At 43.8% G+C, this 16,444-nt stretch overlaps 1 protein-coding gene across 1 annotated transcript in view; it reads right to left on the bottom strand.

The window, feature by feature from the left end:
- Window positions 1-13,645, bottom strand: part of LOC147616433 (outer envelope pore protein 16-3, chloroplastic/mitochondrial-like) — a 53,629-nt gene extending 39,984 nt beyond the window's left edge. The window contains exons 1-2 of the mRNA XM_086777512.1: window positions 13,492-13,645; window positions 12,960-13,352 (exon numbers count right to left, since the gene is read on the bottom strand). Coding sequence (XP_086633638.1) covers window positions 12,960-13,287 — 328 coding nt within the window. The 5' untranslated portion in view covers window positions 13,288-13,352; window positions 13,492-13,645. The remainder of the gene's footprint in view (window positions 1-12,959; window positions 13,353-13,491) is intronic.
- Between the last annotated feature and the right edge of the window lie 2,799 nt (window positions 13,646-16,444).

Genomic DNA, 16,444 nt, shown 5'->3' with positions numbered 1-16,444 from the left:
CTCTCTCTCTCTCTCTCTCTCTCTCACACACACACACACACACTTAAATAGATTTACACATATATATAATTTTAATTAATTAAATTTTAGATTAAATTTTAATGGTAGGGATGAGTGGTGAGGTGTACTCACTCTCAAATAAATGCATCTTTCATGTAATCTCTCTCTCTCTCTCTCACACACACACACACACACATGTACACTATTTATATATACATGCTTACATACCTATAGATACACATACATACATAATATATATAAGTGTGTGTATCTATAGGTATGTAAGCATGTATACAAAGATTTCATTGAAAGATGTGAGATGAGATCTTCTTAGATTCAAATTCAAAATTGCTTTGGAAGATGTGAGATTTGGCTCCTCCTCACGCTTGAAGGAGGAGTGGCCATTTTGAAATAGGCCCCCCTCCTTTACCCAGGTGGAGGGAGGGCCACTCTCCCTTAATCCTGTATAGATGGCACGCAACTGCAGTGCCCCCACAAGAAAGCTCTTGGATAGAAAGATGCTCAGTTAGAGCTTGTGCATACAGATGTATGTGAGATGCCACAGCCTTCTTTGGGAGGGGCAAAATATTTTGTGTCTTTTATTGATGATGCCACACGCAAGGTGTGGGTTTATCCTCTTAGATTGAAGAGTGATACATTCTCAGTGTTTGAGAAGTTTGTTGCTCTTGTTGAGAATCAAACTGGCAAAACACTGAAGGCTCTGCGTTCCGACAATGGTGGAGAGTATATGTCCAAACAGTTTCAGGACTTTTGTGATGCTAAACGCATCAAGAGGGAGCTCTCTACTCCTTATGATCCTCCACAAAACGGGACAGCAGAGAGGATGAACAGGACCATACAGGAGAAGGTGCGTTCTATGTTGTCACATGCTGCGTTACCTCATGGTTTTTGGGCTGAAGCTGTTATGACAGCCGTTCACCTTATAAACAGGTCACCTAACACGAGGCTTGGTGGGAAAGTGCCAGAGGAAGTATGGACAGGGAAGCCTCCGTCATACAAGCACTTGAGAGTGTTTGGTTGCGTTGCGTACGTGCACATACGCAGGGAAATGCGCACCAAACTTGATCCTAAGTCTCACAAATGCATATTCCTAGGATATGGTGACAGAGGTGAAATGGGGTATAGACTTTGGGATCCCGTGAATAGAAAGATTATACGCAGCAATGATGTCATTTTTGATGAAACATGCATGTATAAGGAGCCTGCAAGGCAACAGGAGCCTAGCAGAGTCATCTTTGATGATGATGGACATCATGGACAACAACCAAGGGCTGTAAATCAGCCATTACAGCAGGAAAACCAGCCCTTAAATGGTGCTGAAAATGGTCCAAATGGACAGCCAGAGATGGCAGAAGATATCCCTATGGATATACCACAGTTAGAGGAGATACCGGGCATGATTTTTCAGCCCTATGGCATGGAACAGGAGCCACCAATGGGTGATATGCAGGCTGGACAGCAACCTGCAAATGATGGTCATTGGGTACGGAGGTCCACTAGACCCTCCAGAGCCCCTGACAGGTTTGTTCCAGGGGTTGACTACTTGATGCTCACTGACTGTGGGGAGCCCTCATGTTACAAAGAGGCTTTACAGAGGGCAGACAAGGCTCTTTGGGAGCGTGCCATGAAGTCAGAGATGGATTCTCTGCACAAAAATGGAACATGGAAGTTGGTGCATTTGCCTGCAGGCAAGAAGGTTTTGCCATGCAAGTGGGTTTACAGGCTCAAAGTTGCACCAGATGCTAAGCCAAGATACAAAGCCAAGTTAGTGGCTAAGGGCTTCAAGCAGGAATATGGTGTGGACTTTGATGAGATCTTCTCTCCAGTGGTCAAAATGACCACACTTAGAGCTGTGTTAGCTTTGGTTGCGCATGATGATCTGGATTTGATTCAGATGGATGTGAAGACTGCTTTTCTTCACGGTGATCTCCATGAGGAGATATATATGCAACAGCCAGAGGGTTATGCAATGAATGGAAAGGAGAAGCTTGTATGCAAGCTGAAAAAGAGTCTTTATGGGCTCAAACAGGCACCAAGGGAATGGTATCATAAATTTGATACATTCATGAAATCCCAGAAATTCAGGAGAAGTGACATAGATCACTGCTTGTACACCAAGAAAGCTTTGGATGGCAGTCTATTGATCCTCATCTTGTATGTTGATGATATGTTGATTGCCGGGAAATCTCGTAAAGAGATGGATGCCTTGAAGAAGAGGCTGCATGAAACCTTTGATATGAAGGATTTGGGTGATGCAAATCACATCTTGGGTATGCGGATACTTCGGGACAGAAATCAGCATGTGTTGTATTTGTCTCACATTGGCAAAGTCTTGCAGCGGTTCAATATGGACGGGGGGAAGAAGACTAGTACTCCTTTGCCTCCATATGTGAAACTCAGTGCTATGGACAGCCCACAGTCAGATAGTGGCAGGGCTGATATGGCCAAGATTCCGTATGCTTCAGCTTGTGGCAGTCTCATGTATGCCATGGTTGCTACTAGGCCGGACATTGCATTTGCAGTGGGAGTGGTTTCTAGATACATGGCCAAACCTGGCAAGAAGCATTGGGAAGCAGTGAAAGGTGTCATGAGATACCTAAAGGGCACACAGGATATGTGTATTTGTTTTGGCAAACAGGATGCATTAGTGCATGGTTACACGGATTCGGATTATGCCGGTCATCCAGATAACCGGAAGTCTACTACCGGTTATGTGTTTACATTCACAGGAGGTGCTGTGTCATGGATATCCAGGATGCAGAAGTGCACAGCCTTATCTACTACAGAGGCCGAGTATATTGCTGTTGGGGTAAAGGCGTTATGCCCACCCTTATAGTGTGTACAAGCCCATAAGTTATAGTACATAGTACACTTAGTACTTTTAATGTACTAAGTGCACTATGTGTACTAGTGCAATATACATGTGTGATAGGGGAGTCACACACTCATGCCTGATGAGTTGACTTATCCCCACAACTCTCTCTCTCTCTCTCCCTTGTTCTCTCTGTGTATGTCTCCCACATGAATTAACCTAACCCTAATTCCTGTTTCTCCCACACAACTGGTATCAGAGCCGGTGCCCTTCGAATCTCTGTGCAGTAGCAATCAGCTTGACTCTCCCATTCAATTGGTCGTGGCCAACAGCCAGTTGTAGGTTTGCAGCAAGAGCAGTGGAGAGCGCCGACTCCAAGCCCCTTCAGGGTCGGAGCAGCCAAGCGAACCACAAGGTAGCAGCTCCGCAGGCAGGTGGGCGAAAGGAGAATGTGGTGGGCAGCCACTTCTGCGCTGAACCAGAACCAGGCGTGAGCGATTACGTGTAGCGAGCCACTGAAGTAAGCGTTGGCGGACAAACGCTGAGCGTAGGCGACGTAGCGCTCGACGGCGAAGGCTACTAAACGAGTGAAGGAGCGAAGGCGGGCATTGAATCACACGCAGGCGGATAGGCGAAGGCGTCAATACAACAGGCGAAGTCAGCAGCGAACCCGTAGTGCGAAGGCCAACTAGCAGCACGGCGAATTTTATGCGAGCCTGCAAAGACACCAGCGTGCGCTGCTGGGAGTACAGGCAGCAATCTGGTACTGTTCGCATCACCGCCACAAGCTTTGCCTCACCTGCGCAGTTCGCCCCTTCCTTGCCAGGATAGCGAGTCGCAGACCTCCTCCTTCCATTTGGTTGTCCCGGAGCCGTGGCAAACGGCCCGGCCGGACCCTTGGGTCTTTGCAGGAAGAGAATCGCCTTGTTTTAGAACCTTTTGCATCATTGCCTTTCAAAGGGCATGCGCCTGCATCTTAGTCTCCTTCAGCAGCAAAGCAGCTAGGAGAAGCCTTAACCTGCAACCTGCAAAACCTACACAGAACAGCAGGAGCATCAGCACCAAATTCATCAACCCGCCTGCAAATCAGAGAAAAATCAGAAAATTACAAGGTATTCTGCTTCAAATTTTTTTTGGGACTTGCAATTGAGCAGGTACAATCAACAATTGAGCAGATACAGGTGTCGAATTGCTCAATTTTGAGCAAAATTGGCAAAATTGGGTGACATTGGTCACAATCAGGATCAATTTGCAGGAAATTGGTCACAATCAAGATCAATTTGCAGGAAATTGAATGTCGAAATTTGGGGCTTTTGATGCAATTGTGCAATTAAGCACTCATACATGCTGTATGATGTGAGAAATCGCACATTTGGGCAAAATTGCAGCAAATTGCAGTGCAAATCAAGGGGCTTTTGTGCCGATTTGGTTGATTTGCATGCAGGCACTCGCAGTTGATGCTTTGGGCATTGTGTTGATGCCTGACAAGCACTCAATGTGCCTGTAAATCAAGGGGCTTTCATGTATTGGATGTATATGTGGCCAGGGGGAAGCACTGTGAACACTCTGGATGCCTTCATGTGCGTCAATGTACCATGTATGATCAGTAATTGATCTTAAATCAAGGGGCCTTTCAAGATTTTATGCTTGTTGAGCTTGGCAAAGCAGCAGGCAAGACATTTATGCCTTGAATCCTCAGAAATTAGCTTGCAGTCAAGGGGCTTTTGCCCAATTTCTGTTTGGGACTGTTGTATGCAGTGTACGGGACTGTAAAAGTCTGATTTTCACTCATTTGGACAGCCAGGAGAGCATTTATTGCTATTGTACCTGCTGGTACAGATTTGGCACAGCTTTGTGCAAGTTTTGGCATGGCTGTACACTGTTTTGAGTGACCAAAAGGTTCAATTTCAGTTGCTGTACTTGCCGGTACAGGTTTGGTACATCATTGTTGAGCACTTGGTACTGCTGTACAGTACTTTGGAAGGGCAACAGAGCACATTTAAGGTGCTGTCCAAAATCTGCAGCAACCAGATTTTGGTGATTTCATCACATAAATTGGGAGAAAAGTTGCATTCTTGCTTCCGCAGTGGGAGATAAAGCTTGGGAGAGCAACTGTGAGCACTTTGTGTGCTTTTGGTGCAGTGTTTGCACATTTTGCAGGGAGTCAGGCATTGACAGGTTGCATTTTGCTATGGCAACCACAGGTGAGAGCTCTTCATTGCTTCACATCAAGAAGCTTGAAGGCTCGCATAATTATGATATTTGGCAAACCCAGTGCTACAATGTGTTGCTCCAGAAAAAGCAGCACAAGCCTATCAAAGAAAGGGGTGTGATGCCCGCTTCTGTTACTGCTGAAGAGTGGGAAGATATGGATGAGCTGGCAAGATCTACTATCATGTTGTCTGTGTCATGCTCATTACTTTTCAGCATTCGTGAAGAGAAGACAGCTTGGGGAATGTGGCAGAGATTGCAGGACTTGTATGCCCAGCAAAGTGCCTCAAGCAAAGTGTATTGGTTGAAGAAACTCATAGGCCTTCAGATGAAGGAAGGGGCGTCTATGACAACCCATCTAAATGAGTTTAATGGTATTGTCAGCCAAGTTATTAATCAAAAGTTGGCAATGGACGATGAGTTCAAAGCCACTTTTTTGTTATGCACTTTGCCAGAGAGTTGGGACACATTCAGGACAGCCACTAGCAATTCGAATGCTATGCTGTCATATGCAGATGTTGAGGGTGCTCTTCTTCAAGAAGAGATGAACAGGTAAAACAACTCTGTTGGAAAGTCCAATGCAATGAATGCACGTGGGAGATCCCAGCAAAGGGGAAAAAGCCAAGAAAGGGGAAGGAGCAAGTCTCGCTCCAAAAAGGATTTGGAATGCCATTATTGTGGCAAGAAGAGACACATTAAAAAGCAATGCTACAAATGGAAAAATGATCAAAAAGAAAAGGGAAAAGGCAAAGACAAAGAGAAAGATGAAGCCAAAGATGTAAAGCCAAAGGGCAAAAGTGGAGTCAAGATTGAAGAAATCAATGTGTCACATGCAGGTGGCAGTGAGGATGAGGTCCTATTTACTTCTTCACTTGATGCCCATTCACTTCTTACAGGTGGTCATGGTATGCACTCATGGATCATTGATTCAGGTGCCTCCTTTCATGTCACAGGTTGCAGAGACTTGTTTGTCAGGTATACTCCTGGCAATGAAGGAGTGGTTTATTTGGGTGATAACCATGCATGCAAGATTCTTGGCAGAGGTGATGTGAGGCTTGTGTTTTCAGATGGCTCACAGCTTATGCTCCATGATGTCAGGCATGTGCCTGAGATCAAGAAGAACCTGCTTTCTACTGAACAGCTTGATGATGCTGATTATGTTACCACATTTGGTAGTGGAAAGTGGAAAATTAGTAAGGGCTCACTGGTTGTTGCCAGAGGCTCTAAGGTGGACACTCTTTATTTCATGCATGCAGGTGTTTGTCACCATGCTAATGTAAATGCAACCGAGCTGCCGGAAATTTCTATGTGGCATAGCCGGTTGGGACACATGAGTGTCAAAGGAATGGAGCAATTGTCTCGTTTGGGTTACTTGCCTTCTCTAAAGTTTTCAAGTTTTCAGTTTTGTGAGCATTGTATATATGGTAGGCAACTACAGTGCCCCCACAAGAAAGCTCTTGGACAGAAAGATGCTCAGTTAGAGCTTGTGCATATAGATGTATGTGAGATGCCGCAGCTTTCTTTGGGAGGGGCAAAATACTTTGTGTCTTTTATAGATGATGCCACACGCAAGGTGTGGGTTTATCCTCTTCGTTTGAAGAGTGATACATTCTCAGTGTTTCAGAAGTTTGTTGCTCATGTTGAGAATCAAACTGGCAAAACACTGAAGGCTTTGCGTTCCGACAATGGTGGAGAGTACATGTCCAAACAGTTTCAGGACTTTTGTGATGCTAAAGGCATCAAGAGGGAGCTCTCTACTCCTTATGATTCTCCACAAAACGGGACAGCAGAGAGGATGAACAGGACCATACAGGAGAAGGTCCATTCTATGTTGTCACATGCTGCATTACCTCATGGTTTTTGGGCTGAAGCTGTTATGACAGCCGTTCACCTTATAAACAGGTCACCTAACACGAGGCTTGGTGGGAGAGTGCCAGAAGAAGTACGGACAGGGAAGCCTCCGTCATACAAGCACTTGAGAGTGTTTGGTTGCGTTGCGTACGTGCACATACGCAGGGAAATGCGCACCAAACTTGATCCTAAGTCTCACAAATGCATATTCCTAGGATATAGTGACAGAGGTGAAATGGGGTATAGACTTTGGGATCCCGTGAATAGAAAGATTATACGCAGCAATGATGTCATTTTTGATGAAACATGCATGTATAAGGAGCCTGCAAGGCAACAGGAGCCTGGCAGAGTCATCTTTGATGATGATGGACATCATGGACAACAACCAAGGGCTGTAAATCAGCCATTACAGCAGGAAAACCAGCTTTTAAATGGTGCTGAAAATGGTCCAAATGGACAGCCAGAGATGGCAGAAGATATCCCTATGGATATACCACAGTTAGAGGAGATACCGGGCATGATTTTTCAGCCTTATGGCATGGAACAGGAGCCACCAATGGGTGATATGCAGGCTGGACAGCAACCTGCAAATGATGGTCATTGGGTACGGAGGTCCACTAGACCCTCCAGAGCCCCTGACAGGTTTGTTCCAGGGGTTGACTACTTGCTGCTCACTGACTGTGGGGAGCCCTCATGTTACAAAGAGGCTTTACAGAGGGCAGACAAGGCTCTTTGGGAGCGTGCCATGAAGTCAGAGATGGATTTTCTGCACAAAAATGGAACATGGAAGTTGGTGCATTTGCCTGCAGGCAAGAAGGTTTTGCCATGCAAGTGGGTTTACAGGCTCAAAGTTGCACCAGATGCTAAGCCAAGATACAAAGCCAGGTTAGTGGCTAAGGGCTTCAAGCAGGAATATGGTGTGGACTTTGATGAGATCTTCTCTCCAGTGGTCAAAATGACCACACTTAGAGCTGTGTTAGCTTTGGTTGCGCATGATGATCTGGACTTGATTCAGATGGATGTGAAGACTGCTTTTCTTCACGGTGATCTCCATGAGGAGATATATATGCAGCAGCCAGAGGGTTATGCAGTGAGTGGAAAGGAGAAGCTTGTATGCAAGCTGAAAAAGAGTCTTTATGGGCTCAAACAAGCACCAAGAGAATGGTATCATAAATTTGATACATTCATGAAATCTCAGAAATTCAGGAGAAGTACACCAAGAAAGCTTTGGATGGCAGTCTATTGATCCTCATCTTGTATGTTGATGATATGTTGATTGCCGGGAAATCTCGTAAAGAGATGGATGCCTTGAAGCAGAGGCTGCATCAAACCTTTGATATGAAGGATTTGGGTGATGCAAATCACATTTTGGGTATGCGGATACTTCGGGGCAGAAATCAGCATGTGTTGTATTTGTCTCAGAAGGAATACATTGGCAAAGTCTTGCAGAGATTCAATATGGACGGGGGGAAGAAGACTAGTACTCCTTTGCCTCCATATGTGAAACTCAGTGCTATGGACAGCCCACAGTCAGATAGAGACAGGGCTGATATGGCCAAGATTCCGTATGCTTCAGCTTGTGGCAGTCTCATGTATGCCATGGTTGCTACTAGGCCAGACATTGCATTTGCAGTGGGAGTGGTTTCTAGATACATGGCCAACCCTGGCAAGAAGCATTGGGAAGCAGTGAAAGGTGTCATGAGATACCTGAAGGGCACCAGGATATGTGCATTTGCTTTGGCAAACAGGATGCATTAGTGCATGGTTACACAGATTTGGATTATGCCGGTCATCCAGATAACCGGAAGTCTACTACCGGTTATGTGTTTACATTCACGGGAGGTGCTGTGTCATGGATATCCAGGATGCAGAAGTGCACTGCCTTATCTACTACAGAGGCCGAGTATATTGCAGCCACAGAGGCTTGCAAGGAGGCATTATGGCTATCTCGGTTAGTGGTTGATTTGGGTTATACAGGGGATATTCCATTGTTGCATTGTGACAGTCAAAGTGCCATCCAGTTGGCAAAGAACCCTGTCTTTCATGCAAAGACGAAGCATGTGGATGTGAAGTATCACTTCATCAGAGAGGTGATAGAGAACAAGCAAATTCAGCTTGTTAAGATTCATACGGATGACAACCCGACTGATCTGTCGACGAAGAGTTTGCCTCCGGAGCGGTTTGCTCATTGCAGACACTTGATGGGCATTGGATGAGGCCAGTTTCAGCCTTGATATGGCCTTGTATATTATCATGTACATGCTGATTTTTTCTTTTCCTTTACTTAAGGGCACTTTGCCTTTAAGTGGGAGGTTGTTGGGGTAAAGGCGTTATGCCCACCCTTATAGTGTGTACAAGCCCATAAGTTATAGTACATAGTACACTTAGTACTTTTAATGTACTAAGTGCACTATGTGTACTAGTGCAATATACATGTGTGATAGGGGAGTCACACACTCATGCCTGATGAGTTGACTTATCCCCACAACTCTCTCTCTCTCTCTCTCTCCCTTGTTCTCTCTGTGTATGTCTCCCACATGAATTAACCTAACCCTAATTCCTGTTTCTCCCACACATATTGCAGCCACAGAGGCTTGCAAGGAGGCATTATGGCTATCTCGGTTAGTGGTTGATTTAGGTTATACAGGGGATATTCCATTGTTGCATTGTGACAGTCAGAGTGCCATCCAGTTGGCAAAGAACCCTGTCTTTCATGCAAAGATGAAGCATGTGGATGTGAAGTATCACTTCATCAGAGGTGTGATAGAGAACAAGCAAATTCAGCTTGTTAAGATTCATACAGATGACAACCCGGCTGATCTGTTGACAAAGAGTTTGCCTCCGAAGCGGTTTGCTCATTGCAGACACTTGATGGGCATTGGATGAGGCCAGTTTCAGCCTTGATATGGCCTTGTATATTATCATGTACATGTTGATTTTTATTTTCCTTTACTTAAGGGCACTTTGCCTTTAAGTGGGAGGTTGTTGGGATAAAGGCATAATGCCCACCCTTATAGTGTGTACAAGCCCATAAGTTATAGTACATAGTACACTTAGTACTTTTAATGTACTAAGTGCACTATGTGTACTAGTGCAATATACATGTGTGATAGGGGAGTCACACACTCATTCCCATGAGTTGACTTATCCCCACAACTCTCTCTCTCTCCCTTGCTTCTCTGTGTATGTCTCCCACACATGAATCTCTAACCTAATTCTTCAACTCCCATTCACATAAACACGCTTCCGCAAGCACCCACGTTACAGAAATATTGCAAAAGTTAAGTTTTGAACTAAGCTACTAGAAAGGGAGATTTAATATGCTAATCGACTCCCTAAGCGAAGTGACAAAAGGGTTGAGTTTTAGTCAAATTCATAATGACTTTCTAGAGACCATACAAAATAGATGCCTTCACTCCAACATCCGAAAAGCAACAATAATGAAGGGTCCTAAAGGTGACGCAACGAGGATGGGTGCATGCGACCCACCTCCATCCTGTGGTCAAAATCGACACCGACCCCACGGACACAAGTAGCTGGGTAAAGTGAACACGAAGCTCGATGTACAGAGCACGTCGAGCAACCATGTGGTAGGGAAAATGGTAGGTTTGCCTGCATAAACGCAGGTCAAGCAGTAATCAAGTATTAATTGAGAAAATTGACCCCTACCTAGGATCCTAAGGTCAGTATAAATACAGCCCCTTCCCCCCTCACCATTCATCATCAAGCATTCAGCCTGCACCAACAATTGAGCAACCAAGAGCAAGGCAACGATAAGAATCAACAGGGGATAGCTAGCGACTCCCTAAGCAAAGTGATAAAAGGGTTGTGTTTTAGTCAAATTCATAATGACCTTCTAGAGACCATACAAAATAGATGCCTTTACTCCAACATCCGAAAAGCAACGATAATGAAGGAATAGGTGAAGCAGCGAGGATAGGTGCATGTGACCCACCTCCATCCTATGGTCAAAATCGACATCAACCACATACCACGAACACAAGTAGCCGGGTAAAGCAAACACAGAGCCGGATGTACAAAGCACATCGAGAAACCACGTGCGAGGAAGAATGGCAAGTTTGATCACATAAATGCAAGTCAAGTAGTAATCGAGTACTAGTTGAGTAACCCAACCCCTATTGAGGATCCTAAGGGCCCTATAAATAGAGTCCCTCACCATTCATCATCGAGCATTCAGCCTACACCAGCAATCAAGCAGCCAAGAGCAAGGCAAGCATGCATCTAAAGATAAGGATCAACACAAAATAGCTAGCGATGGGAAGCATCAACAATCTCCATCAACTTGAGTGCATCTCTCTGTATAATTATCGTTTTGTATTTCCCAAACAACATTGTACATTCTCTATTATATAATTAAGCTTGAGTTCTCGAGATTAGTCTTTGTGTTCACATAAGTCTTTCGTTGTGATTCTCTTATGTTAACGCTCTCACAACACCAATCTGCACTTAGCATAAGTTACATAACAAATGGGCTATCACCCATCCACAACCCTAGGCTTCACCCTAAACCTTGCCCCTTTCACATTGAGGTGTTACTAGTACCATTTATATGGTTTATACAAACCGCTTGAACGGACTTTGACACTGACTCTAACAAGCTGTCCAGACATCTACCCCGGTGCCCAAGACACCTTTACATCATACAAGAGGATTAACTCTATTGTGGAACTGGCACCAACTGTCTTATACGGAACTCACACAACCAACTTGACCACCCATGGTGGTACTACACAACCAACTTGTACGGAACTCTCACAACCAACTTGTACAGAACTCTCACAACCAACTTGACCACCCATGGTGGTACTACACAAGCAACTCGACCCTCGACAAGACCTCACAATGAAAATACCCAGTGTCCGGCCTTAGGTCCTAGCTCTGGTCTGATTCAATATGTCCACATGGCATCTAGGTGCCGGATGCACCTGACACCACAAATTTGGCATAAGATGTCCATGGTCTTCATTTCTCTATTTGGTATCATATATCAGTTTGGCCTATACCACAGACGTTAATAAACACACACACTCTCTCTCTCTCTCTCTCCCAGAGGAGAGCATTCATCTTGGTGTGGCGCAGTACTCACCTAGTTTCAAGCACATGGATTCCAAATATATGGGCTCCCTCCATTTCAATATGATCCAAATTCCCCATACATTAGGCTACACATGAGGACATGAACGGAGTGATCCAATACTCACCTAGTTTCAAGCACATCGATTCCATATATACGGGCTCCCTCCATTTCAATATGATCCAAATTCCCCATACATTAGGCTTACACATGAGGACATGAACCAAGTGATCCAATACGATCTACTGGGGCTACACACACCTAACACATGGATCACACCGATAGGCCCATTGCCTACCAAGATGCAATATTGAAGAGATCATTTCCTAAGATTCACAGCAGATGGTTTCATACAGATGCCTTCATGTCCCATGCTATGAGGATAGCCATATACCAACTTAGGGTATCATCCCATAGAATCAAGATAGAGACTAGCAGAGTGATACCCAAAGAGGACAGGACATGTAGACTCTATACGGGGGTTGAGTCGAAGGAGCACTCTATTTGCTAGTGCCCGGTCCTTCTTGTATCACCCATCATGGACATCCTCAATGGGCCCTTGCCTTATATTCAAGGTTGATTGACTATTTTTATTCAGCTCTCCCATATCCCATCACTTATTGTACCCTATACCTGGCATAGTAGGATCTAGATTTTTCATCTTGTATAATCTCAGAGTCTGAGCTCTTAGCATTCAGTTTTCAGTTTTAGTTTGCTGTTGCTTTTCTTATTTCATCCATGACTAGATTTCATGGACACTATGTGTGCATCATTTTGGTCTTGTAAAACCTTTGGGTAAGTCTCTCTCTCTCTCTCTCTCTCTCTCTCTCTCTCTCTCTCCAGAGTGTGCCTTCTATAACACATAATGATACTAGACAGAAAAAGAGGAAGAGGGAGTGAGGAGGAGGTGGGTTTGGGGATTTTTTTTTGGGGGGGGGGGGTGAAGACCAAACTAGAATGCAAGAGTACCTCTGAGTCCCATCACAGAGCCGGCAGCAAGGCCACCAACAACCCCATTCCACATGTCCTTCTTCCCTCTGATGGTCTCTGCAGTGGCATCGGTGAAGGCAAAGACACCTGCAACAGCGGAGTACGTCAAGCCATAGTTACCCATGATACGCGCGGTTTTCTTGAGGGCGGGGAGGGCAACGTTTCTCTCCACGGCCGGGACATCCTGCCATGCGGCCACGACGGACCCCCATATGCTTCCCGCGACCAGGCCGGACGTTAGGGCAGTGCCCGTCCTGAAGAAAATGGTGTCGTAGTCGCCGAGCTCCCTTGCCTCTCTCGGATCCATACAACCCCCGACTGCAACCCTATATCCACTTGCAAACTCAGAAGCCCCTATCCCTCACCCTCACCCTGCACACACATTCAAAAATTATCCTGTTGCTGTTCGCCTGCCTCTCATCACACCCATAATGCATAAACCTGAGCACTGCGCGCACAGGTCTTCTACTTCTCAATTCGGGCGATTTGCACGCATGGAAAGAACACTTACCTTAAGCAAACCTTCTTCAGAAATCAACCGTGCTGTATATCAGATATCTGACAGTATCATGTAATGTATTATTCAAACATATGTAAATACTAGTATTGCACCCTCGGGCCGACCAAGGTTCCTGAAAAGAACTATTCCCTCTCTACAACCATCTCTCTCTCTCTCTCACACACACACACACATGCACATGCACATGACCCTCTCCCTCTCTCTATCACGTACACACAGTCGCAAATGTTGAAACTCTCTCTCTCTCTCTCTCTCTCACACACACACACACATACATGCACACACTCCCTCTCTCTTCTTACACTCTCCCACACATAGAAGCGCTCTCTCTATCTCTCTTTCAATCTCTCTCCCTCTCTCTCTCTCTCTCACACACACACGCACACATACACATGTAAATATATAGTATGTACAATATTATGTTTTAGATACATAGACACATATACTTATACATATATACATGTATTTAAAAATATAAATACAAACATCGACATGATTTAATTAATTTTGATTAAATTTTATGTGCGGAGATGGGTGATAAGTTGTGGTCACTTTTAAATATATAGATAGATATATCATACACACATCTAAACACACACACACACACACACAAACATATATATATATATATATATATATATACATACATACATATGCATGTATGTATATATAAATGTAAATAAAAACACACACACACACACACATGTATACACACATAAACATATATGTTTTCTATTTAATTTTTTTTTATTAAAAGCTACTTTTTATTCTCTCTCTCTCTCACTCTCTTTCGCTCTCTTTTCTCACCCTCTCTCTCTCTCTCTCTCTCTCTCTCTCTCTCTCTCTCCAGGTCTGTCCCATCTCACTCTCTCTCAAGCACATTCTACACATAGATGCAGATGTACGCACATGCATGCATATACTCTCTCTCTCTCTCTCTCTCTCTCTCACACACACACACACATGTACACACCGCACACACTAATCTAAACGCACACTCTCTCCTCCCACACAAATTATCTCCTACGTAGAAATTATCTGCCTCTCTCTCTCTCTCTCTCTCTCTCTCTCTCTCTCTCTCTCTCCACTCACACACACTCACACATACACACACACATGTACACACATGCACATGTACTAATGCAAACACACACTCTTTCCCCCTACATAATATATATAGTGTGTGTGTATGTATATTCTCTCTCTTACACATGCACATAATATATATGTTTGTGTGTGTATGTATATTCTCTCTCTTACACATGCACATAATATATATGTTTGTGTGTGTATGTGTAAGCTTGAGTATGTGTGCAAGTGTGCATATCTCTATATGTTGCACGTGTGTCCATGAGTGCGAATGTATGTATGTGTGTTTGTATGCATGTTGCACGTATCATGTGCTGGTGTCTATGTGTTGTGTGTGTGTGTGCATGAACATACATGTGTGTGCGTCGACATACATATAAATCTATTTATATATACATGCTTACATACCTATAGATTTACATACATACATAATATATATGTGTGTGTGTATCTATAGGTATGTAAGCATGTATACAAAGATTTCATTGAAAGATGTGAGATGAGATCTTCTTAGATTCAAATTCAAAATTGCATTGATTGCATTGGAAGATGTGAGATTTGGCTCCTCCTCACACTTGCAGGAGGAGTGGTTATTTTGAATTAGCCCCACCTCCTTTGCCCACGTGGAGGGAGGTGGGGTTGTGGTTAATCTTGTATAGATATGTTTGTATTTATAAACATGCATACTTAGACAAACACACATGTATGTATGTATATGTGTTTGTTATTATAATCATACATAATTAGACACATACATGTATACACATCTATGTAGTTAGTTATGTGTATATTGTGTATGTGTGTGTGCCTTTTGTGTACACACACACACACACACACACACACACACACACACACACATATATATATATATGTATTTATGTGTATATAAATTTATATACATTTATGTATGTGTGTGTACACACACACACACACAAACATTATGTTATATAGATATTGTAATGATCTACTTGATTTTACAAAATATAACCCTATCTACCTATACACACACATTCATTCATGCACGCGCACACTTTGCTAAACCTTATCCTAGCAATTTCTAAAAATATAGGTATACACACAAGTTCTCTCTCTCTCTCTCTCTCTCTCTCTCTCTCTCTCTCTCTCTCTCTCTCTCTCTCTCTCTCTCTCTCTGCATTTGGTTGTCCTTAGGAGTCTAAACATATTATCCATATTTCTAAGATGGCTTAGTGCATCTAAAACATTTTCTATGGCTATTTAAAGCCTCGATATAGCTATTTAAAGAGGATTGTAGCCTTCGTGAAGGGGACAATATGCCATGTTTTGAGCATCTATTTCTTTTATTATCTTTTACCTATATAGAATGAAGCACAATGCCTTTGCGCTTGTCTCCATTTTGCCCATGTTTCCATCAATGGCTACAAACACTCTGGCGATCCTGATGGTCTTACTCATAGGAGCTCATAAGAGCACAGTCATTTATTGAGATTTCTTTCTTAGCTCCCAAAGCACCGTAGAAAACTCCCCCAGTAAGGGTGCAATCAATGTCATGATAGGCAAGTAATAATGTGCAGTCAAGGAGATGAAAGGCATGCATTCTTGGAATCCATCACACAATATTTTGCATTTATCATTCAAATTATTAAAAACGATGTGAATAAAACCAGCATGTCTACATTCTTGGCCTAGCAGATAGAGTGGTGTGTTTACCACCACAAGGCATGTCTACATTCTTGGCCTAGCAGATAGAGTGGTGTGTTTACCACCACAAGGCATGTCTACATTCTTGGCCTAGCAGATAGAGTGGTGTGTTTACCACCACAAGGCATGGGTACTCCCATGATTGATACTCTAGAACATGGGACCTTCAAGTCAT

Source organism: Cibotium barometz, chromosome 38 (assembly GCF_041138505.1).
Source record: "Cibotium barometz isolate CiBa-2024 chromosome 38, ASM4113850v1, whole genome shotgun sequence".
NCBI classification, from domain to species: Eukaryota; Viridiplantae; Streptophyta; class Polypodiopsida; order Cyatheales; family Cibotiaceae; genus Cibotium; species Cibotium barometz.
This window is presented reverse-complemented; position numbering and strand designations above follow the sequence as displayed.